Raw genomic sequence first — 26219 nt, 5'->3', positions numbered from 1 at the left:
TCACGGATAAAGTGGTGGAGAAGTTTAAAGCAGGTTTAGGTTATAAAAAAATATCCCAAGCTTTGAACCCTCACAGAGCACTGTTCAATCCATCATCCAAAAATGGAAAGAGTATGGCACAACTGCAAACCTACCAAGACATCGCCGTCCATCTAAACTGACAGGCCGGGCATGGAGAGCATTAATCATGGAAGCAGCCAAGAGGCCCATGGGAACTCTGGAGGAGCTGCAGAGATCCACAGCTCAGGTGGGAGAATCTGTCCACAGGACAACTATTAGTCGTGCACTCCACAAATCTGGCCTTTGTTGAAAGAAAGCCATAAGAAGTCCCGTTTGCAGTTTGCCAGACACATGAGCGGGACACAGCAAATGTGGAAGAAGGTGCTCTGGTCAGAGTTGATGGGAAGATGGATGGGGCCAAATACAGGGCAATCTTAGAAGAAACCCTGTTAGAGTCTGAAAAAGACTTGAGACCGGGGCGGAGGTTCACCTTCCAGCAGGACAATGACCCGAAACATCCAGCCAGAGCTACAATGGAATGGTTTAGATCAAAGCATATTTATGTGTTAGAATGGCCCAGTCACAGTCCAGACCTAAATCCAATAGAGAATCTGTGACAAGACTTGAAAATTGCTGTTCCCAGACGCTCTCCATCCAATGTGACAGAGCTTGAGCTACTTTGCAAAGAAAAATGGGCAAGAATTGCACTCTCTAGATGTGCAAAACTGGTAGAGACGTCCCCAAAAAGACTTGCAGCTGAAATTGCAGCGAAAGGGGGTCCTACAAAGTATTTACTCCGGGGGGCTGAATACAAATGCTGCCACACTTTTCACAGATTTATTTGTAAAAAAATGTTGAGAACCATTTATCATTTTCCTTCCACTTCACAATGATGTGCCACTTGTGTTGGTCTATCACATCAAATCCCAATAAAATACATTTACATTTTTGATTGTAACATGACAGCATGTGGAACATTTCAAGGGGTATGAATACTTTTTCAAGTAACTGTATATCAACTCCAACCTTACATTTTGATTTGTCTTAGAGTCATGTCAGACAAGCCGCTTCTCACCATTTATCTTTTTCAGATGGAGTTTCTATTTTGCTGGTGGGGCTACAGAGATGTTTCTCATTTGCAAGCAAGCGTGATTATGCAATGTTCGGGGCCACCAAGGGAGTGATTCTATTTGGTAGGCAGTTCCTTCACTGGTATAACATAGGACAGGACATCTGGATGTCCTCTTTGCCAGCCCATGTCCTCTGCCCATTGGATCAATTTCAGTCCCATTGTATTATGATTGGGGACTAAGTTTTTGTGGTTGGCGTGTGCAACCACGTGTTTTCAACCATTGGGTCTGGTTTATTGTTTTATGTGGGGTGCAGGGTCGTAGATCCTGGTTCGTGGCTGATGTGTTGTACTTCCTATTTGTGCTCCAGTGATTAATTCTGTTGCTTGACCCAGATATGATGTCATTCTGAAGCCGTGTCACTTCTGGTCAACTGTATGCAGTCCACAGTGCTTTCCGGAAGTGTGCGGCTGTGTGGATGGCATAGGGAGCAGCCAATTCACTCTACTGAGCAGGTGCCTTCCCACACCACCCTGCTTTTGGAATCCTCTTCTTGATTCCCACCCGGATGGCGTGGGCAGCCACCAGTTAGTACCACCTACCGAGGGAGGGAAATATAAGGGGTAGCTCCTGAATGGGTTTCCTGCCCGTTTGCTTGTTGAGGCCATGCGGCACGTGCACTCTGTCCTCAGGTTTATATGGTGAGTCTACCTTAATGGAGTTCTGGGTTGCTTTATTGCATTGTGTTGGTGTTGGAAGCATTGTTTGGTGCACATGGTTCTTTTTATTGCATGGCATTTGCTTTCAGGGATTGATGTCCTGCTTTCCCTGATTCCTCTTGTTAGTGCGGACATATAGACATACATCTGGCCCATACATTCAACAATTCACTACTGTTTAAGGCAGTGTTTCTCAACTCCAGTCCTCATGGACCTCCAACAGGTCATGTTTTCAGGATTTCCCTCAGATGAAACAGCTGTGGTAATTACTAAGGCAGTGAAACTGATCAAATCACCTGTGCAAAATAATGGAAATCCTGAAAACATGACCTGTTGGGGGTCCATGAGGACTGGAGTTGAGAAACACTGGTTTAAGGTAAGCCTTGTATGATATTTTCTCTCACTAGGGGCTTTTGCTGTCACTTTATACTCCTGATATTTACTTGAATATACCTAATCCACTGCCTTTATGTGGGGTGATGTTGAGTAACCGGTATGATCTTGTTGGTAGTTACATATGTGGATTTGTTTTGTCATTATATTTTATATATGATTTTTCCTTTTTTCCTCCTTTTTAGCCCACTATTCCTTCCCAGTAATGGTCTACCCATGGGCCTGTAGGACATACCAGTCTAGGGTTCTCCATCAATCTTTGAACATACCATTTGTTTTCTAGTGCCTTTTCATTTTGTGGCACCTTGGACCGCAAAAGGTACACACAGATACATATATGTAATTCAATATTTATGTATATATATTTTCCTATTGTGTGTGTATATATATATGTTGTGTTGTAAAATATTTTTAATAAGCTTGCTATGCGCATATTTAACCCTTGGATGTAAAAGCAATCAGTGTAAAAAAAAAAAAAATCTTCATCACCCCCCACAAGTAGTACAGTGTCACCATGGTGACACTGTACTGCTAGGGTGACAGTATGTAAAAAAAAAAAAACATAAATAATAATATAAAAAAGTAAAAAAAAGTTTAAAAATTATAATTTTTGGTTATAAACTAATTTGGGTTTTTTTTTTACTAAAAAGATAACTGAATACATTTTGGTCATGATTTATGAAGAAAGTTTATTTATCTGCAAAAGTTTATAAGAAAAACACTTTTTTTTCAAAATGTTTGGACTTTTTCCTTTATATAGCAAGAAAATAACAATCCCAGTGGTGAATAAATACCACCAAAATAAAGTTTTATCTATCTCAAAAAAATGCAAAAAAATTCATATGGGTACAGTGTTGCATGACCGCGCAATTGTCATTCATAGTGTGATAGCGCTGAAAGCTGAAAATTGGCCTGGACAGGAAGGGGGTGAAAGTGTCCGGACTGGAAGTGGTTAAACAATGAAGCTCCTCTCCATCAAGACAGGGGCGGACTGACAACTCATGGGGCCCCGGGGCAATAGGGGTTCATGGGGCCCCTGTGTCATCACCCACACTCAAAACCACACCCAAAAAAGCATGTGAAAGGTACCAGGGGCATCTCATGGGGCCCCCTACTGACCCAGGGCCCTCGGGCAGTGCCCCAATGGTCAGTCCACCCCTGCTCCAAGAAAAAATGCTCCAAACAAGTCAATATCTCTCCACCACTCTTAGCAAGTTGAGACCACAGAAGACCATCAACAATAAAAAAAGATCTTATAGTGTAGTCATTTTATTAAAAACGGATATCCACAACCAATAACATGATGGACATATTTTAAAACATCCGACCAAAAGGAATTCACTTACATGTTTAGCCGCCAAACTCACATGAGAGTGGTGGCGGGACCTCTGGCGTATCAAAATACAATCTCTCTCTACAGCTGTTTTGCACAAATGCACATCATCAGGAGGTAATCTTTGTATTGGATTTTGTACAATTGGATTTTGATACACCAGAGGTCCCACCTGGTTAAAGCTTGTAGGAGGAGATTTCTTTCTGCTTGTGGAGGATGCAGAACCCCTGACCTCTGTCTGGACAGTGCTGATTGTCCCTGTGCTGATCACATGCGCCCTCCCAAGAAAAAAAAATGCCTCTCTAGCAACACACACCAAACTGAGCATGTGCATGTGACTACGAATTCAGTCTGTATCAGGTGGACATTTGAACAAGAGGAGGGGCAGAGAAGACAGGATCTAACATCCTTTTTACACAATGCGGAGGATTAACCCCTTAGGTTCCACAGTGAGTATAACAAGCATGCTGTACTGCATATACAGACTGATTGTACTGTTGTGGGTTTGGTAACACTTTAAGGTGGAGGTCAAGCACTATTCAAGTCACTATATGAAGAAAAGTTACAGAGGAGAAGACTGTCATTAAATATTTTGATATTGCTGGACTGTTCATTCCTTTTTTGATTAACACACTTGTCACGGGTGTTATTGTTTTATTTATTTTTTATTATCGCTGCAAACAATTGTATTTATGTATTATTTTGGTGTATGAACACTTTTTGCTATCAGCTTTTCTTTTTTACTGAGTGCTGACACTTTTTTATAGTTTTATAAATATTTATTTCAGGTACTTATATAGCGCCGTCCATTTACACAGCGCTTTACATATATATTGTACATTCACATCAGTCCCTAACCCTCAAGGGGCGTACAATCTAAGGTCCCTAACTTACATTCATACATACACATACTAGGGCCAATTTAGACAGGAGCCAACTAACCTACCAGTATGTCTTTGGAATGTGGGAGGAAACCGGAGTACCTGGAGGAAACCCACGCAGGCACAGGGAGAACATGCAAACTCCAGGCAGGTAGTGCCGTGGTTGGAATTTGAACCAATGACCCGAGTACTGCCAGGTGGAAGTGCTAACCATTTAGCCAATGTGCTTACCTTGTATGTACTGGAATTATCTCCTAGACGTGCACCGTTCAGATGTTTACCTGTAAGACACCAGCACCTTTGAAGGAGTAGTATGCCCGTGCCGTTCCTTAAGAGCTGTGTGCCATAAAAAGTGACTCCCATGCACATGCCCGGGAGTGACGTCATTATGGCCCGGCCATTCAAGCTGCCGGAGCCACAAACCCAGAAGAAGGACCAGGTGAAGATGGAAGTCCTCTCAGCGGTGACAGCGTACCCCTGGAGGGCTTCGTTTTAAGGTAAGCTTCACATAATGTGCAGGTATGTGATCCATACTAATACATTATGCCATGGTCTTGCAGGGTTTTTTTTTTTAATTAAACAACCACTTTAAAGTATATGTGAACCCTCGCCTTGAAACAGCAGCATACAGGTCCTCCCATTGAATGGTTGTGCAGGCTGAGTTCTGAAATCTGACCATGCTGTGCTGTCTTGCCAGTTCTTAATCGAAAAGCAGAGGGACCGGCAGGAACAGCAGGGATTTCACACAAAGAAAGCAACACAAAAGAAAACAGGAAACTTTTTTATACATGTACATGGTACAGCAGACACATATCATGAACAGGAAATGTGTTTTCCAAAAATCTCCATGTGTCACTACTATCCAACACATCTAGGTGCTAGATAATGTAATCAGTAGTTGCAGTTGTCACTGCTGCCCACAATGTCAATGCTGTGTCCTATAGGGCTGCGAGGAGTCAGCAGGAAGAACCACAAGGACACACCCAGACCCCAAAATTGGCGACCAAATTTCAAAAAGTGTGTGGCCAGCTTATATTACTTATATTACATAGTTAGTCTGGTTCAACAACTAAAAAGAAAAAAAAGAAGTATACAATCCTGTACCCACAGTTGATCCAGTACTTGTAATCTGTATCTGCCACCCCTCTCTGCCAATCCCTCCACTGGCCTCCACTCAGTGTCCTTCACCCCTCTCTGCCAATCCCTCCACTGGCCTCCACTCAGTGTCCTCCACCCCTCTCTGCCAATCCCCCCCTGGCCTCCACTCACTGTCCTCCACCCCTCTCTGCCAATCCCTCCACTGGCCTCCACTCAGTGTCCTCCACCCCACTCTGCCAATCCCTCCACTGGCCTCCACTCAGTGTCCGCCACCCCTCTCTGCCAATCCCTCCACTGGCCTCCACTCAGTGTCCTCCACCCCTCTCTGCCAATCCCCCCCTGGCCTCCACTCACTGTCCTCCACCCCTCTCTGCCAATCCCTCCACTGGCCTCCACTCAGTGTCCTCCACCCCTCTCTGCCAATCCCTCCACTCTGCCAATCCCTCCACTGGCCTCCACTCAGTGTCCGCCACCCCTCTCTGCCAATCCCTCCACTGGCCTCCACTCAGTGTCCGCCACCCCTCTCTGCCAATCCCTCCACTGGCCTCCACTCAGTGTCCTCCACCCCTCTCTGCCAATCCCTCCACTGGCCTCCACTCAGTGTCCTCCACCCCTCTCTGCCAATCCCTCCACTGGCTTCCCATTGCCCAACGGATAAAATTCAAAACATTAACAATAACATATAAAGCCATTTATATCTCCGCCCCAAATTACATCACCGATCTTGTCTCCAAATATCACCCAAACCGTACTCTCCGTTCCTCGCACGACCTCCTGCTCTCTAGCTCCCTTGTCTCCTCCTCCCATGCTCGTCTCCAGCACTTCTCCAGAGCTTCCCCCATCCTCTGGAACTCTCTACCCCAATTTATCAGACTATCACCTACTCTGCTCATTTTTAGGCTATCTCTGAAAACCTATCTCTTCAAGGAAGCCCATCCTGCCCTCAGCTAATACTGGAATCTTCTACTCTTCCTACCAGTCCATCCCCCACAATTACTAACTTTTGTACCACTAGCCCCTCCCTATTAGATTGTAAGCTCCCAGGATCAGGTCCCTCCTATCCCTCTTGTATTGAACTGTATTGTTGCTGTATTGTCTCCCGTTATATTGTAAAGCGCTGAGCAAACTGTTGGCGCTATATAAATCCTGTATAATAATAACAATAATTATCTATGTAATTGTGATCTCTGAACATAGGTCACTGCAATCCTACATATAACACATATGTATAAGGGCTCTTTCACATGAAAGTTCAGATCGGGTCTACCTGCCCGTTTTTCAGGCAGACCCAATCGGAGCCTCCATTCTCCTCTATGGAGCCGCGGGTATAAACGGACATGTGTCCGTTTACACCCGCTGACATCCGACCCGCCAAAAAGGGACAGACAGGGATCCAATTCCCCTTCCGTCCGTCAGATCGGATGAAAACGGACAGGCGGTCCATTTTCAATCCAACCATTGAGGAGAGTGAGCAGCTCTGTGTCTGCTCTGCAGCAGCGGAGCGGACACAAAGCTGTCATCTGCTTGCTCAGCGGGGATTGGTGGAGAGATCCCCCACTGAGCAAGAGGATCCGCTAACAGGGTCCGCCCCGTGTGAAAGAGCCCTGAATTGTATGGTTTTCAGGAATACAATACAAGTTACATAATTTCATCCAATATTAAAAAGGGGAACTTTTGTGCACTTTAGTTGAGCAGTTGGAGCAGCAGAGTTTCGCAGGCAGAACTTTTCTTTCTTGTGGGTGTTTATGGGTTTCAGGCGTCCATTAGCTATTTTGTCCAATCTCTGATATGTTCAGTGTCCACCTGGAAGTGCGAGCATTGAAGAGTCCAGATCAGTGCCCGCCTTTGATGTGATGCTGTTGAGTTTAACCAAGAAATCTTCCATAATGAATAACAGGCTGTAAAAAGTCATTGGTGTAGGAAGACAAAGTTAAAATATGAGATTCAGAGCATACTTTTACTGAATGTGGTGAGAAACATTGAAAATGTGGTGAGAAATATTTACTCGTTTGGAGAGAGCCGAACGTCAGGCAGGTGCAGGGGGTGCGCTCCGCACCAGGTGACACCTACCACACGGGGTGACACTGGACCTGCTCCACGAAAAGGTAAGGTGTAAAGAAAGCCAATGATCCCTGCAGGATGGATCGGATCTGCAAATTGAGCATAATGGATCGGAGTCCAATCCATTATGCTCCCCAATCCGCAGTCCCAATCCATCCTACGGGGATCATCGGCTTGCTTTACAACTTACCTTTTCGTGGAGTGGGTCCGGTGTCACCCCATATAGGTTGCATGCCGACGATCCCCGCAGGATGGATCGGATCTGCAGATTGGGGAGCATAATGGATCGGAGTCCCATCCATTATGCTCAATCCGCACATCCGATCCATCCTGCGGGGATCGTGGGAGGGGGTGACACCAAGTGTTATCGCACCGGGTGACACCAACCCCAGGGACGCCCCTGCCGAACGTCACATATAATAGTGGTATTACATGACAGCTCAATGCTTGTTAGCAACCAATGATGTCACCAGCCTATTCCACTTACACGACCAGGACCCCCCCACCACCACCATGTTGAGCACATGTGGCCTGCTGGGCTGTGTGCTCAGACTAAGCCAGGTTCACATATATGCGATGTGGTATATCGCATGGATTCACATAGGAACCGTACCGCTTTCCTGTGCAAATCACATGCGATTTGTGTGCGGTGCGATCAGAGCCATACATTATGTATGGCTCTAATCACACCTCACCCGCACCAAAAACATGCAGGACCCTTTTTTAGGTCCGCACTAGAATCGGATCGCATGGGTATTCACACCTATGCGATCCAATTCTTCAGATCGCATCACGTTTTGCAGACCGGTTTCGGGGTGTTGTTAACATACACACCCGCAGTGGTTCCCATGAATGGGGTGCGATTCTGATGCAGTGCGGAATTCGCACTGAAAACACTGAAAATTCCACACCGCATCAGTGTAAACCAGGGCTTAGGGTCTGAGGGGGACCCCCTTAAAATCTGTACCAGATCTGATGGGTCTGGTAATATTAGGGGGACCTCTTGGGGGAAACAATGTCATTTTTTGTTTTACTTGTATAGAAAAAGTGACATATAGAGAAATGTTGTTAATGTGGTTGTAAACGTCAGACATGAACTATGAACCAAGTACAGTTGCAAGAAAAAGTATGTGAACCCCTTGGGATTACGTGGAGTTTTGCATGAATTGGGCATAAAATGTGCTCTGAACGTCATCTAAGTCACAACAATAGAAGAACACAGTCTGCTGAACATAATACTACACAAACATTAGATGTTGCCATGGTTTAATTGCACATAACATGTAAACATTCACAGTGCAGGGAGGAAAAAGTATGTGAACCTTTGGACTTAATAACTGGTTGACCCTCCTTTGGCAGCAATAACCTCAACCAAACATTTCCTGTAGTTGCAGATCAGACCTGCACAACGATCTGGAGTAATTTTGGACCACTCCTCTTTACAAAACTGTTTCAGTGTAGCAATATTCTTGGGATGTCTGGTGTGAATCGCTCTCTTAAGGTCATGCCACAGCATTTCAATCGGGTTGAGGTCAGGACTCTGACTGGGCCACTCCAGAAGGTGTATTCTGTGCTGTTGCAGCCATTGTTTTGTTGAATTACTTGTATGCTTTGGGTCATTGTCCTGTTGCATCACCCATCCTCTGCGGAGCTTCAGTTGGCGGACAGATGGTCGTACGTTTTGCTGCAAAATGTCTTGATAAACTCTGGAATTCATTTTCCCATCAATGACAACAATCCGTCCAGGCCCTGAGGCAGCAAAGCAGCCCCAAACCATGATGCTCCTTCCGCCATGTTTTACAGTGGGGATGAGGTTTTGATGTTGGTGTGCTGTGCCTTTTTTTCTCCACACATAGTGTTGTGTGTTCTTCCCAAACAACTCAATCTTGGTTTCATCTGTCTACAGTATATTTTGCCAGTAGTGCTGTGGAACATCCAGGTGCTCTTTTGCAAACTTCAAACGTGCTGCAATATTCTTTTTGGACAGCAATGGCTTCCTCCGTGGTGTCCTCCCCATGTACTCCATTCTTGTTTAATGTTTTCCTTATTGTAGATGTGTCAACAAAAATGTTAGCATGTGCCAGAGATTTCTGTAGGTCTTTAGCTGACACTCTGGGATTCTTCTTTACCTCATGCAGCATTCTGCGCTGTGCTCTTGCAGTCATTTTTACAGGACGACCACGCCCAGGGAGAGTAGCAACAGTGCTAAACTTTCTCCATTTGTAGACAGTCTGTCTTACCGTGGACACATGAACATCAAGGCTTTTGGAGATACTTTTGTAACCCTTTCCAGCTTCATGCAAGTCAACAATTCTTGATCGTAGGTCTTCTGAGAGCTCTTTTCTGCGAGGCATGGTTCACATCAGACAGTGCTTCTTGAAACCAGTAAACCCAAAACAGGTGTGTGTTTTTTAAGGGCAGGACAGCTGTCAGCAACACATCCAATATCATCACACTGATTGGAGTCAAGGTTGGCTCACTCCTGGCTCCAATTAGCTCTGGGAGAAGTCATTAAGCTAGGGCCTCACATACTTTTTCCTCCCTGCACTGTGAATGTTTACATGTTATGTGCAATTAAACCATGGCAACATCTAATGTTTGTGTAGTATTATGCTCAGCAGACTGTGTTCTTCTATTGTTGTGACTTAGATGACGTTCAGAGCACATTTTATGCCCACTTCATGCAAAACTCCACGTAATCCCAAGGGGTTCACATACTTTTTCTTGCAACTGTAGGTCCGGTTCACATATATGCGGCCATTTGGGCCGTGTTTTGCGCGGGCACAAGAGCCCATTCATTTGAATGGACTCCCGTGCCCCGTGACACTCAGGGAAGAAGTCCCTGCACTTCTTTTGAAAACGCAGCCCGCGCAGGAACCTCGATTCCCAGTAAGGTTGCGTTTTCCAGTGCTGGTCCGCATTCCTCTGTGTGGGTGGTGCGGATGCACAGATTTTTGTGCGGATCCACAGCGGCACCACCCACACAGATGTGAACCTAGTCTTAAAGGCCCATGCCATCAATAACGGATAAGCTCACTGCTGGTCTTCAAACCTAAATAACAAGGATTAAGTGTGAATGAAAGAGAAATCTCAGTTATAATTAGCAGTGTCCCCTTTAAGCGCTCCATAATATCTTCTGCGCGATTGTTGGGGCCCAATTGGTGTGAGGTTGCGTTAGGGGGTGGATGATAGTTCTTCAGGATAGTCACATCAAAGATAGTGAGGGAAAAGGAGAAGAGCTAACACTTCCCTGATTGATGGTAAAGAGTTAGTGCAAACTAGCAACAATTGGCATACATGTCTATGGAGATAACTTCTCCTGGATGTCAAAGGCAAAAGAATGAACAGTAGTAGGAATTATGCTCTATAGAAAGGGAGGGGGACTTATTGATTCTATTGGCACTGCTGTATCTTGGACTATAACTGTAAGCCCTGCAATCATTTTGGATGATAGCTGAACTGCATGTGAATTCCAACAATGGTATAACTAGGCCGAGACTGGGGTAACTGTATGAAATGTTCACAACTATCTGCAGGTAGATAACTGAAGTGATGAACTATCCATGTTCACTTTGTCAGTGAATGAATGGGTCTTTTTCACCCAATCAATGTGGTTTGGTGGATTGCCGCGATCCGTCTTTCCTGATGGACAGAAACAGCCCACGGCCCTTTGGTTCAGACTTGGTGTCCCGCTCTGTCTCCTGCTGTCTGGGTGGCCTTCTTGGCAGCATGGCAGCCCATGTGGTCAGTGGGTTCTTTCTGCTCCCTCTCTCCCTCCAATCCTGGCTCTGCAGCCTAGTTCAGAGCTTCAGCCGTCAGCACACTTCCTCCTTCTTCTGTTTCCCTCCGCACTCTCCTGGACAATCTCTCGGGCTTTGATATTTATATGCCCCCACCCACACGCTACCTCTCCTGGGAAATGTAGTCCCAGACATTCTGCTGATCAGCCAAGTCCTGCTGTTCAGAAATACAAGTTCCAGAGGGCTGTTCTATTAACCACTTAAGAGCCGTCCCACAGCAGATATACTGCTAAAGGGCGGCTCTGCTGCACAAAGTCACATAAATATATGAGATTTTGCATATCCGCATAGGGGATGTGCGAGCGCCATCCTACCCGCGCTACTATTGGCTGCTGGATATGTCAATCACCAGGTACTGGCTGGGACTCGGTGATTGTCAGCAGGGCCGAGAGGGGAGAGATCTGTGTGTAAACAACACAGATCTCTCTCCTGTCAGTATGGACATGCTGCTCTCTCTCCCTGCACAGCCATTTTGGCCTAATTTTATGAAGAAATTTTATTTTAAATTTTTTTTACTGGATATGTTTTATAGCAAAAAGTCAAAAATATTGGGTTTTTTCTAAATTGTTCGGTCTTTTTTTGTTTATAGCACAAAATAATAAAAAATGCCCAGGGGATCACATACCACTGAAAGAAAGCTTTATTTGTGGGGAAAAAAGGACACAAATTTCATTTGGGTGCAGCGCTGCATGACCGCGCAATTCACACGGCCGCAGCATTCATTCATGGACTTCCGCAAGTCCTGATGTGGAGCGCCATGGAAGTTCATTGAAGCTTCTTGTCAGTATATCTGCTTGCTCCTACACCCCGTACATCCAGTACATCCCATACATCCCGTACATCTCGTACACCCTGTACATCCCGTACATCCAGTACATCCCATACATCTCGTACATCCCGCACATCTTGTACATCCCGTACATTTTGTACATCCCGTACATCTTGTACATGCAGTACATCCCATACATCTCGTACATCTCGTACACCCCGTACATCCCGTACATCTTGTACATCCCGTAAATCCCGTACATCTCGTACACCCCGTACATCTTGTACATCCCGTAAATCCCGTACATCTCGTACACCCCGTACATCTTGTACATCCAGTACATCCCATACATCTCGTACACCTCGTACATCTTGTACACCCCGTACATCTCGTACATCCCGTACATCTCGTACATCCCGTACATCCCGTACATCTCGTACATCCAGTACATCCCATACATCCCATACGGCAAGCAGATATTCTGACAGGTCTGCAGGAGATCTGCATGGCACCACTGATCTACTGATCGCTGGTGCAATGCTTTCCAGGCTCCTGCAGACAAAAATAATAAACGCACATATTTTTACCTGTAAACAAATGTGCATTTATTATTTTTGTCCAGAAGGTGATGTCAGGAATGGACTGGCCAGCAATGGTGGGATTCACCTGCCTTATGGGCTGTAGTACCAGGGCTGGCCAGCGGGTGCTCCCAGCAATCAGAGACTCAACCTTGCAGCCAGCTAAACACCTGAAACTGCTTATACTGATGTATTTAAGGGATGGCCAGACCTGCAGACTCTGCCTTGGTGTGTGTTTCTCCTGGGCCCTGTATCCTGTTCCTGCTCCCTGTTCCTGTTCCTGTCTGATTCGTTGCTGACCCTGCTCTGATCCCTGGCTTTGTCTGACCATTCTCCTGCTCCTGATCCCTGGCTTTGTCTGACCATTCTCCTGCTCCTGATCCCTGGCTTTGTCTGACCATTCTCCTGCTCCTGATCCCTGGCTTTGTCTGACCATTCTCCTGCTCCTGATCCCTGGCTTTGTCTGACCATTCTCCTGCTCCTGATCCCTGGCTTTGTCTGACCATTCTCCTGCTCCTGATCCCTGGCTTTGTCTGACCATTCTCCTGCTTAACCCCATACGTTCTGACCTCCTGTTGATAATCCCGGCCTGCCTGACGACGCTTGCATTGTATGTACTGTTATCTGTGGGTGGTTTGGTTCGTTTGCACTGTGTATGTTTTAGTATTGCAATGCGTTTATGTTTTTGTTAGTGTTAATAAATTATATTTATAACATATCTGAAGCCTGCGTTTCCCTGCGTCAGTCACACACCTCTGGTCATACCCGGGAGCCCTGACATTACACCAAGGCCAATCCTGACCAGAAGTGGCTGCACAGGGAAGCCATCTTGGTTTGTTGATGGGAAGGATGGATCTTGATGAGGTTGTGTATTTATATCTGCTAGTGTTTGATGACAGGGAGTATGCTTATCAGACTCTGAAGGAGTATCCCAGGGATGAACTGCTAGAATGTATATGGCTCGCTCATGTTCTAGTAGATCAGGGCACAGAATTCTCTGAGGTGCAGCCATTGATTCAGGTTTGTGCGGAGTTGGTTTCATCTGGTACCCCCGAATGCAGGGATGAATTTTTGCCGCCATTTAGTGCCGACCAGGTAGAGTCCCTGGTATGGTTATTAGAGGATGATGTGGATTGCTTCTTGGAGCATTATGCTGCATGTTCACCACAGATACTAAGAGATTGTATAAACGCAGTGCAGTCATTGACCAGACAGGCTTTGTGTAAGCGGAGCTTTGTTCAACCCATACTGCAGACATGGACAGATTTGTTGCACCCAGCCTCAGTCAGCCTACAAAAACCCAGTCCAGCTTCTAATCTATTTCCTCAAAGCTCTATTCCTGCATTCCCAACAGCTCCTCCTGCCCTGCTATCTACCGCATGTCAGTACCCTGTTCCCACTCGCTGCACCTATCCTGCCTTTAACCCTGTAAAGAAGTCCTCTGTAGCAACTGCTCCCTCTCCTGTTCCATCCTCCAGCTCTTCTCTGTCTCCAGCTGCTCCATTCGTTTGCAGACCTGCGTTTACTTGCAGTGCTCCAGTAGTTAAAACCAGAAAAAAGCAAAAATTCTTTCCAACCAATACCATCCTGCCAGTATCCAAACCGGTGAGCCTGCCGTCTGAGAACCTGCCTTCCGTGGTTCAGCCTGGTGCCTCGGCACACGCACTTCAGCCTGATGCCTGTACCCAGCCTGATGCCTGTACCCAGCCTGATGCCTGTACCCAGCCTGATGCCTGTACCCAGCCTGATGCCTGTACCCAGCCTGATGCCTCCACTCAGCCTGATGCCTCCACCCAGCATGATGAACTGATCCAGCCTGATGATCCTATTAGGCCAGTTGACTCGATGCCCGCTGTCGAGCCAGACGATCCAATGCCTGGTGACCCGGTGCCCACTGCCTTGCCAGATGACGCGGTGCCCGCTGGCAAGCCAAATGACCTGATGCCTGGTGACCCAGTGCCCGCTGTCATACCTGGTGACCCGATGCCCGCTGTCGAGCCAGACAATCCGGTACCTGATGACCCGGTGCCCGCTGTCGTGCCTGGTGACTTGGTGCCCACTGCCTTGCCAGATGACGCAGTGCCCGCTGTCGAGCCAAATGACCTGATGCCTGGTGACCCGATGCCCGCTGTCCAGCCAGACGATCCAATGTCTGACCCAGTGCCCGCGGTCATGCCAGTTGACTCAGAGCCCACTGCCTTGCCAGATGACGCGGTGCCCGTTGTCGAGCCAAATGACCTGATGCCTGGTGACCCGATGCCCGCTGTCCAGCCAGACGATCCAATGTCTGACCCAGTGCCCGCGGTCATGCCAGTTGACTCGGAGCCCACTGCCTTGCCAGATGACGCGGTGCCCGCTGTCGGGCCAAATGACCTGATGCCTGGTGACCCGATGCCCGCTGTCCAGCCAGACGATCCAATGTCTGACCCAGTGCCCGCGGTCATGCCAGTTGACTCGGAGCCCACTGCCCACTGTTTTCCTGCGTCAGTCACATACCTCTGGTCACACCCTGGAGCCCTGACAGGTGAACTTCTCCTTTAAGTCTATCCACCTGTCAATCTAAGCACACGTCTAGACGAAGGCTGCACATATAGAAAAACATATACACAAATTTCCATCTACATTTGGACTCACCTTATCTCTTCAAGCAGCAACATCATCCCGAAGCAACTCCTGAAGTCACTCATTTCACTGAGGTGTCTGAAAGAGAATAGATCATAAATATAACACCATGAGGGCCATAAAAACGACCAACGTGGGAGCCTCCATTGTTGACTTTTGGACAGCCTCATCTGATTGGCAGGTTGCAGTGTAAGTGTCCCACATGGGTGTAGCAGCACAGCGTGTTAAATCTACCTACCAGCCATGGGGTTGATTTACTAAAGCTGGAGAGTGCAAAATCTGGTACAGCTCTGCATAGAAGCCAATCAGCTTCCAGGTTTTATTGTCAAAGCGTAAAGTGGTTCTAAATGTATTCTATGCATGAAGGTAAAAAACCTGTGTGCAGCGCTCCCCCCCCCCCCAATCCTTACCTGAGCCCCCTCCCATCTAGCAACATTCCCAACAGCCTCTGCTGTCCTTCCTCCGCTACTCTCCAGCTCAGGACTTGAAAATGGAGCCAAAAGCTCAGAGCTTATGCTTTGCTCCAGATTCTGCTTTGCACGCCATAGTGACAGGGAGACAGCATGGGCCCCCCTGGAGCATGAGCAGGGTCACAATTGTGACCCCTGATGCTATGCCCATGGCTCAAGAGCAGCAGTTGGGAGACCATAAAAAGGAGGCTCATCCACTCCCAACTGCAAGTGTAAATGAGCCCACAGTGTGTTTATGTCTCTCTGAACCCTGTGAGCAGCATATCCAAAGTGTTCCCCTGAGCCGGGCCGATTGGCCCAGTTTGGGACCAAATGTCAGAATAGGGCATGTTCCAGCTCAGATGACTTCCCTGCGCTCAGCAAAAACAGTGAAGCAAAGCCAGATCCAATGAACCAAAAACACAATGGGAGAGATTTACTAAAACTGGAGCACTCAGAATCTGGTGCAGCTCTGCATGGCAGCCAATCAGCTGCTAAGTTCAACTTTTTCAATTAAACTTTGACAATAATACCTGGAATCTGATTGGTTTCTTTGCAGAGATTTTGCATTCTCTGGTTTTATTAAATATTCCTAAGTGCATTGAAGCAGGTGAATGATAATGACTGCCAGGTAAGTAGCATTTTCAGAAGGAGAGGTCAGTACTGAAAGCCTCTATGGATCTTTCATTACAAGTCTGCTTCAAGCGGATACAAGTGACACAAAGTAACACATCGCAATACAATATGTTTTATTATACGATTTAATGGATTTTTTTGTTGGTAATTAACGATTTATTAAAAGATTTTCAAAAGATACGTGGGATACATAACTCTCAATAATGTTTCAAATTGTACTTATGCATTAACCAAAAGAAAAAGAAAAAGGAAAGAACATATGAAGATCGATAGACTTTATGTATTTTTAATGCAAACAGTTTAAAGACTAAATAGTTAGCACTTCCGACTGGCAGTATTGGGGTCGTCGGTTCGAATCCCAACCACGGCACCACCTGCCTGGAGTTTGCATGTTCTCCCTGTGCCTGCGTGGGTTTCCTCCGGGTACTCTGGTTTCCTCCCACACTCCATAGACATGCTGGTAGGTTAATTGGCTCCTGTCTAAATTGTCCCTAGTATGTGTATATATGAATGTGAGTTAGGGACCTTAGATTGTACACCCCTTGAGGGTTAGGGACCTTAGATTGTACACCCCTTGAGGGTTAGGGACTGATGTGAATGTACAATACATATGTAAAGCTCTGCGTAAATGGACAGCGCTATAGAAGTAGCTGCAATAAATAAATAAACAAATGTAAAATATCTGCCCCCGCTGCAGCTTTTCATGGAAGAAACCTGTTACAGATCTCTGCATTGACAAGAACACTCACCTTATTATTTCAGCAAAATCGAATGGCTTCTCAGTACTGCTCGATCCATCGTTTATCTTCCTTAGAGATCTGATGAAGAAAACAGAAATATAATGTCCTGAATGGGGTCGCTGTTCCAGTGCACTTATTTCCGGTGACACCATTGTCGTTTGGGGGAGGGCAGCACATGCAGGTCAGTGGGTGACGAGTCATTATGATCGACGTGGATTTACTTTGAGAGAAATCCATAAACTTTATTCTTAACGTATGTGTTTGTGTTTTATTAACCCCTTCCTCAGCACGCTATTGCCGAATGATGGCTACGGCACAGTCATCCAGTTCTGGGAGGGCGTCATGGGACGTCCTCCCAGAACGCGTCCCGCACCCGGCGCTGTCTGTGATTGCTGTGATTGATCACATGACATGGTGAAAGGTCAATTACACAGGCCTTTTACCACGTAATCAGCTGTATCCAATCACAGCTGACCACCATGTACATACACTTGCCACTTATCAGCTGTCACAATGCGAGAAAAGTACTGCTGATCATCGGCAACTGTCAAAGGAGACATCTGCACTGATAATAAACCTTTAACCAGTGCTCTGCTGAGAGCAGATATAGTGAATGCAGGGTCCGGGGAGACCGGATATAGTGAATGCAGGATCCGGGGAGACCAGATATAGTGAATGCAGGATCCGGGGAGACCAGATATAGTGAATGCAGGATCCGGGGAGACCTGATATAGTGAATGCAGGGTCCAGAGAGACCAGATATAGTGAATGCAGGGTCCGGAGAGACCAGATATAGCGAATGCAGGGTCCGGGGAGACCAGATATAGTGAATGCAGGGTCCGGGGAGACCAGATATAGCGAATGCAGGGTCCGGGGAGACCAGATATAGCGAATGCAGGGTCCGGAGAGACCAGATATAGTGAATGCAGGGTCCGGGGAGACCAGATACAGTGAATGCAGGGTCCGGAGAGACCAGATATAGTGAATGCAGGGTCCGGAGAGACCAGATACAGTGAATGCAGGGTCCGGGGAGACCGGATATAGTGAATGCAGGGTCCGGAGAGACCAGATACAGTGAATGCAGGGTCCGGGGAGACCGGATATGATGAATGCAGGGTCCGGGGAGACCGGATATAGTGAATGCAGGGTCCGGAGAGACCAGATATAGTGAATGCAGGGTCTGGGGAGACCGGATATAGTGAATGCAGGGTCCGGAGAGACCAGATATAGTGAATGCAGGGTCCGGGGAGACCGGATATAGTGAATGGAGGGTCCGGGGAGACCAGATATAGTGAATGCAGGGTCCGGGGAGACCGGATATAGTGAATGCAGGGTCCGGGGAGACCAGATATAGTGAATGCAGGGTCCGGGGAGACCAGATATAGTGAATGCAGGGTCCGGAGAGACCAGATATAGTGAATGGAGGGTCCGGGGAGACCAGATATAGTGAATGGAGGGTCCGGGGAGACCAGATATAGTGAATGCGGGGTCCGGGGAGACCAGATATAGTGAATGCAGGGTCCGGGGAGACCAGATATAGTGAATGCGGGGTCCTGGGAGACCAGATATAGTGAATGCAGGGTCCGGGGAGACCAGATATAGTGAATGCGGGGTCCTGGGAGACCAGATATAATGAAGGCAGGGCCCGGGGAGACCAGATATAGTGAATGGAGGGTCCTAGGAGACCAGATATAGTGAATGCAGGGTCCGGGGAGACCAGATATAGTGAATGCAGGGTCCTAGGAGACCAGATATAGTGAATGCAGGGTGAGGGGAGACCAGATATAGTGAATGCAGGGTCCAGGGAGACCAGATATAGTGAATGCAGGGTCCGGGGAGACCAGATATAGTGAATGCAGGGTCTGGGGAAACCAGATATAGCGAATGCAGGGTCCGGAGAGACCAGATATAGTGAATGCAGGGTCTGGGGAGACCAGATATAGCGAATGCAGGGTCCGGAGAGACCAGATATAGCGAATGCAGGGTCCGGAAAGACCAGATATAGTGAATGCAGGGTCTGGGGAGACCAGATATAGTGAATGCAGGGTCTAGGGAGGCCAGATATAGTGAATGCAGGGTCCGGGGAGATCAGATATAGCAAATGCAGGGTCCGGGGAGACCGGATATAGTGAATGCAGGGTCTGGGGAGACCGGATATAGTGAATGCAGGGTCTGGGGAGAGCGGATATAGTGAATGCAGGGTCCAGGGAGACCAGATATAGTAAATGCAGGGTCCTGGGAGACTGGATATAGTGAATGCAGGGTCCAGGGAAGATCAGATATAGTGAATGCAGGGTCCGGGGAGATCAGATATAGTGAATGCAGGGTCCGGAGAGATCAGATAAAGTGAATGCAGGGTCCGGGGAGACCAGATATAGTGAATGCAGGGTCCTGGGAGACCAGATATAGTGAATGCAGGGTCTGGGGAGACCAGATAAAGTGAATGCAGGGTCCGGGGAGACTAGATATAGTGAATGCAGGGTCTGTGGAGACCAGATATAGTGAATGCAGGGTCTGGGGAGACCGGATATAGTGAATGCAAGGTCCGGGGAGATCAGATATAGTGAATGCAGGGTCCAGGGAGACCAGATATAGTGAATGCGGGGGCTGAGGAGACCAGATATAGTGAATGCAGGGTCCGGGGATACCAGATATAGTGAATGCGGTGTCCGGGGAGGCCAGATATAGTGAATGCAGGGTCCAGGGAGACCGGATATTGTGAATGCAGGGTCCGGGGAGACCAGATATAGTGAATGCAGGGTCCGGGGTTTAGTAACACTCTAAAACTACAGATGCACCCATACCAGTTTTTTAAGAACAATACTCGTGGAAATGCTCAGGTATCGGTGCAAGCCTGGTTAAAACCCTGGTAAAACTTTTTTTTCTATATTTTGGATACAGTAAGGGATGATCTTAGCCCTGTCACTTTTTTTTTTTCTTTTATTTGCCATCTCTGAGGAAGTCCCTCCAAAGTTCTTGTACTGTCAGGGCTGTGCATCCAGCGGTGGAACAGATAGGGGGAACCCACAGCAGAAACAGCATCAAAAGTATGGATCATTTTTAATAATGGAGTACAGCATCTTAGTACAGACAGAGCTTTAATGCATATTGATTTTTTTTTTTATGTCATTAACTAACCGTAACAGGCCAAATAGAAGAAAATGAAGTTGTTTTGGGTTGCATCTGCCTGGACGTTGGTCATGGGTACGCCCTTAATGGAGTGTCCGGGTTATATGTCCTGTTGTCTGTTGCCAACCACCAGTCTCTAATGGTGCCAAATCCTGGCTGGTAAAATGGCAGTTGGAACTTTGTCATAACAACAGCTGCAACTACAATTGTGTAGACAAAGCTTCTGAACAATGCTTGAATATCGCTGGGATATACCACGATCCAATATTATTCTTTGTTGTATTTACTATGTATTGTTCGTGTGCACATCAAATGGGGTAACCTTTAGGGTCCCGTTCACACTACATGCGCTTCAGTTGCTTTATTCTGTATCCAAAACGCACAGAAAGTAGGTGATATGGTTGTCAATATAAGTATGCAAGTTATTCTTTGATTTTTTTTAAAAACTCAAATTACTTTGAGTTTTTAAAAAAAAAAAGACACTAAAATTACTTTTCGGGTACAAAACATGATAAAGTTTTTGTACAAATTAAAGTTTTTCTTTCTCAATTTTAATGCACCACTAAACCCCCCCCCCAAAAAAAAAACCCACTGTAACAAAAACAAAAGGTTTAATATTAATGATCTAAAAATAGATATTAAATAAATATACACAGAAAAATGATAGCTAAGGGGAGGAAGGAGTTAATTAGCATTGATAATGGATAACTAATAGTTCATAAGGACTTAAATAGGAACTTTTTTTATACTTGTAAGGTTGCTTTAAGTGACATCATACCATAGTTCACATCAGTACCAGGGGCGGACTGACAACTTATGGGGCCCCCGGGCAATAGGAGATCATGGGGCCCCTGTGTCCTTGCCCACACTCAAAAAAGCTTATAAAAAAGGTACCAGGGGCATTTCATGGCACCCCCTACTGACCCCGGGCCCTCGGGCAATGCCCGAGTGCTCGAATGGTCAGTCCGCCCCTGATCAGTACTTGCAGTTCCGGTGCGTTCCTCTTGCAGAAAAAAAAGTAGAACAGGCTGCATTTTTTCTGCACAGAACTGTACTGGAACGCGGTAACACACATCGAAAATGCACCAGAATGCATCAAAATGCACCAAAATCGCACTGGAACACACATGTCCCTATTTAGATTGAAGACAAAGAGAGGGGGAAAAAATCAACTGGAATGTATAAAAAAAAGCACTGGAACATGTAAAAAAATGCATCAACAACACACCGGAACATGTCAAAAACACGCATGCGGAAACGTATCTGGAATGCATCTGGACTGTGTTTCTATACTGTGAACCGGCCCTAAATCTAGGTATGATGTCACTTAAAGCAACCTTACAAGTATAAAAAAAAGTTCCTATTTAAGCCCGTATGAACTATTAGTTAACCATTATCAATCCTAATTAACTCCTTCCTCCCGTCTCCCCTTAGCTATCATTTTTCTGTGTATTTTTATTTAATAAATATTTTTTGATCATTAATATTCAACCTATTGTTTTTGTTACAATGTGTTTTTTTTGGGGGGGGGGTTTAGTGATGCATTAAAAAAAAGTGCAAAATTAAAAAGAAAAACTTTAATTTGTACAAAAACTTTATCATGTTTTGTACCCGAAAAGTAATTTTAGTGTCATAAAAAAATCAAAGAATAACTTGCATACTTATATCTACAGTTGCTTTAAAACTAACAAAGGTAAAATAGGTTATACATTTTTTTTTTTTCTGTTATGATTTTTTTTGCCTAAAGATTGTATAAAAAATTAAATCATTTTTACAAACAATGTTTGTCTTGCAAAAAAAAAAAAGACATACTGTAAGTCATACTTATCTTATGTACTGATAAAGTAATTGCTGAATCAAAGGCCCATAGTGGGTAACAAATGTCAACAAAGCCAAAAAAAAGTTGTAACAAAATTAACTCCTTGGTGCAGACCGCAAGAAAATATGCAACCCCACTGGACTGGGCTTTTTTACTGTGGAGTCCCATATTTGCGTACCTGTCTTTGTGCTGGGAACGCGCCACACTGTGCGCTTGCAGCACAGAGACTGGGGTCTCACTGAGACCCCTGGGTCCCATAGTAATGATCGGGACCCAGAACTCCCAAATCCAGGGAAGAAGAAGAAGTAAGAAGCAGAAGAAAGAAGAAGTAGAAGAGGAAGAAGAAGAAAGAAGAAGTAGAAGAGGAAGGTGAAGAAGAAGATGAAGAAAGAAGAAAGAAGAATAAGAGGAAGAAGAAGAAGAAGAAGAAAAGAAGAAGAGGAAAAAGAAGAAGAAAAAGAAGAAAAATTCCAGTCCACTATTATATTTGACATGAAAAAGTATTACGGTTGCAACAATGTATCTATTTGTATCCGAATAAAAACATCTGTGCCAGGGTTAGTGTTTGGGTCAAAGGTTAGGTTCAGTTTTAAATTATTTTTTTTTGTCAGGATTTTTTTCTTTTTTTTTTTTACATTTTTAAGGTAGTATCAGTGTCAGTTAGTGTCAGTGTATTTTAGGTAGGATAAAAAAAAAAAAGCAAAATGCACACTATTGTTTCTGGGCTGTACTACAGGTAGAAACAACAAATAACATACAAATATGTGGTATCGTTGCAAATTCACGGGTGTCAAACTGGCGGCGCTCCAGCTGTTGCCAAACTACAAGTCCCATGAGGCATTGCAAGATTGACAGTTACAAGCATGACTCCCAAAGGCACAGGCATGATGGGTCTTGTAGTTTGGCAACAGCTGGAGGGCCACCAGTTTGACACCCCTGGTTGCGACGAGCAGTAGAATTTATTTTGGGCTCTTCTTTGGTGGTAGGTTATGGTAATAGCAAAAAATACATTTTAAAAAAATATTTTTTTTTACTATTTTGGGCCAGTTTTCCTTTGATAAAAAAAAAATCAGGAGCTATCTATTACCATTTACCATCAAATGAAAGCCCAATTTGTCCTGAAAAAACAAGGTGTAATTCACCTGAGGTAGTTGTGATGATATGTACAGTTTTACTAACACATGTCAAAGTTGCAAAATTGTGCTTAGGCATTCAGATTTGTTTTACCCTTAGGCACGAAGCAGTTAACAAATGCGTTTGCTTCATTCAGATGCGGTCACATGATGCAATAATAGTTTGGGCCCATGGGGAAATAAATTAAATTAAATTAAATTAATTAAATTTTCAAATATGTTCGATAATTTGGGTTTGCATAACAAATGAATCCGAATTTCGTCCCATTTGTTAATTCGAATGCACACGATTCAGTGAATATTGTCTAATCAGCTCATGCTATTTCTCTTGGTGGGTTGGACTAGTGTCCGTATATACTGAATCCGTCCAATTTGCTAATATACGGACCAGGGGCAGACTGACCATTTGGGAACTCGGGCACTGCTCGAGGGCCCGGGGTCAGTAGGGGGCCCCATGAGATGCCCCTGATACCTTTTCATAGGCTTTTTTGAGTTTGGGCAAGGACACAGGGGCCCCATGATCCCCTATTGCCCGGGGGCCCCATGAGTTGTCAGTCCGCCCCTGCACGGCGGTGATTGGGATTTTTGACCTTGATAATAAGAATGGACACTAATATGTCAGTTGGCCAGTTTAGACATGTATTGCAATACGTGTGGTTTGAGTGTGGGCGAGGACACAGGGGCCCCATGATCCCCTGTTGCCCGGGGGCCCCATGAGTTGTCAGTCCACCCCTGATACGGACTATCTAGCAATCCCCCGGAAACACTACAAAAATTTTCAATTCCACCTGGACCAATGAATATATGTAACGCATGCAGAAAACTAATCGGATCAACATAACGAATATGATGAAACAAAATTCTTCAATTAACGAATGCACTTGAAACAAAATTAACATCTCTGGCATGCACATGTCTAGGAGATTGGTGATCGGACTAATTTGCTCAAAAGACACATACCTTAATTTGTGTGCCATGGCTGAATTCTCACAGACAGTGTCCCGGAATGTCTCCCCACAGCAGGAATATGAGCCATTGGCGTACTCCCCCCTATGAATCATAAGCCATGAAAATGCAACTTCAATTTTGTGAACTGAAACAGGGCATAGTTTATGCTGTTGTGATGTTTTCAATTTTTCTTCATTTTCCCTAATGGTGTGTCCGTAGCCCAGAAAGTGGGAGACCTCATGGATGAGGGTCTCTGGGCGGGAATTCTTCTGCAGGAACTCCTGCTGCTCAAAAAAGGGTTTACTCAGATACACAGTTCTATCTCCAGAACCTGAAATCACGTAGGCAATTGTTTTTGTTTCACTCTCTGGATCTTTGTTCCTCTTAAATGTCACTTTTTGGAGTTCACCCATCAAATCGTTCACCAGATCTGTGCTGATTAATGGAAACAACCCAAAGTTCTTTTCTTTACCAAATTCTTCTGGATCGCCTACCAGCAGGCTGTCCTTCTTCTTCAGAGCGTCTTTGAGGATATTCAGGGTTCGTTGTTTAGCATCGTTAGCCAATTCACCGTCTTCTCTGCCTAAATGAGAGGCTTTCTCGATATAAAAACACCGTAATAAAGAACTCATTTTGGATTTCTTACACACGGTATCCCTGGATGTCTCCCCACAGCAGGAATAGAAGCCAAAGTTGTAAGACCCCGTATGCTCCATGAGAAATGAAAAAGCTATATGAATGATATTCGCTGAAATAGGGCACAGCTTGTGTTGTTGAGACTTTTTAACTTTTTCTGTGTTCTTCTCAATGGTATTTCCATACCCAAGTAACACTGAGATGCTATGGATGAGGGTGTCTGGACGAGAATTGAGTTGCAGGAACTCATGCTGTTTCCAAAACTGTGGACACAGATATACAATTCCACCTTCATTAGTTGGATGCACATAAGCATCCATCCCTTGGAATCTCCCTCTCCTAAATGTCACCTTTTGGAGTTGGCTGTGCAGGTCTTTCACAAGATCTGTGCTGATTAATGGAAAGCCATCAACCTTTTCCTGGTCAGTGAATGTAGCTGGATTATCCACCAAAACTGCATCCTTCTTCTTCAGAGCATCATTGAGGATATTCAGGGTTCGCTGTTTGCATTGATCGGCCTTTTTAATTTCATCTTCACTCAGTGAAGGGGCAAAGATGCTCAACAGCCAGTGCAGCATTGTTCTGAGATGTCTTCTCACATCAGTCCCATCTCCAGTGCACCTTATTTATATGTCATATGGAACTTGCCTTGGAAATTCCCGTCATAATATTTATCATGGTGAATGCTTGCCTAAGAAAGTTGTATGCAACCTTTCATTTTCGCCTTCCGAGAAAAGGTGTTTATTCTTCGCACAGCCTCAGTACAGGGCAGGTAATACAGCTTGCCATAGTCCACCCTCTCTGGAAATGCTGCCTGGCTGCATCTGGCTTCAATACTTTTAAAGTGTTTTGGAAATTCCTATCATAATATCTTTCATTGTTTGCTAAAGTTATACACAACCTTTCAGTTTCGTTTTTCGATAAAAGGAGTTTATGCTTCACACAGCCTCAGTATAGGCCAGGTTCAAAGTATTACGGGCTGCCATTGTCCACCCTCTCTGCAAATGCAACCTGGCTGTATATGGCTTCAATATTTTTTAGGTGTCAGGCCAAAAATGTAAGGATAGCAAGGGGGCCCTCGTAGTGTATTCCAAAAGAACATGATAATTGGTTACACTCACTTAAATACAGATGCAATAGTAGGTAAAAACACAAGACTGGATGCACTGCATCAGTGCGCGTTCCACCAGCCGGATGTGACGTCACCCATTGTTTCTTCTGAAGACACCATATTATTGCATCTGTACTTAAGCTCTGTACGTCTCCACTTTCCACCGCTCCTCCAGTATAGTAGCAGACTTTAGTGGCTGGTTCCACCAGCTAGATGTGATATCAATGGTTGTCTCTTCTGAAGACACCCTATTATTGCATCTGTACTTAAGCTCTGTACGTCTCCACTTTCCAC

At 45.4% G+C, this 26219-nt stretch overlaps 1 protein-coding gene across 1 annotated transcript in view; it reads right to left on the bottom strand.

Annotated features, from left to right (window-relative positions):
- LOC149441147 (uncharacterized) overlaps positions 1 to 25597 on the bottom strand; it is a 33164-nt gene extending 7567 nt beyond the window's left edge. Inside the window, exons 1-4 of the mRNA XM_089657703.1 lie at positions 24191 to 25597; positions 17159 to 17227; positions 15337 to 15402; positions 7298 to 7392 (exon numbers count right to left, since the gene is read on the bottom strand). Coding sequence (XP_089513829.1) covers positions 7298 to 7392; positions 15337 to 15402; positions 17159 to 17227; positions 24191 to 25392 — 1432 coding nt within the window. The 5' untranslated portion in view covers positions 25393 to 25597. The remainder of the gene's footprint in view (positions 1 to 7297; positions 7393 to 15336; positions 15403 to 17158; positions 17228 to 24190) is intronic.
- Positions 25598 to 26219: the final 622 nt, after the last annotated feature.

Source organism: Staurois parvus, unplaced genomic scaffold (assembly GCF_062004578.1).
Source record: "Staurois parvus isolate SC_StPar_1 unplaced genomic scaffold, SC_StPar_1.0 ptg001022l, whole genome shotgun sequence".
Lineage (NCBI taxonomy): Eukaryota > Metazoa > Chordata > Amphibia > Anura > Ranidae > Staurois > Staurois parvus.
This window is presented reverse-complemented; position numbering and strand designations above follow the sequence as displayed.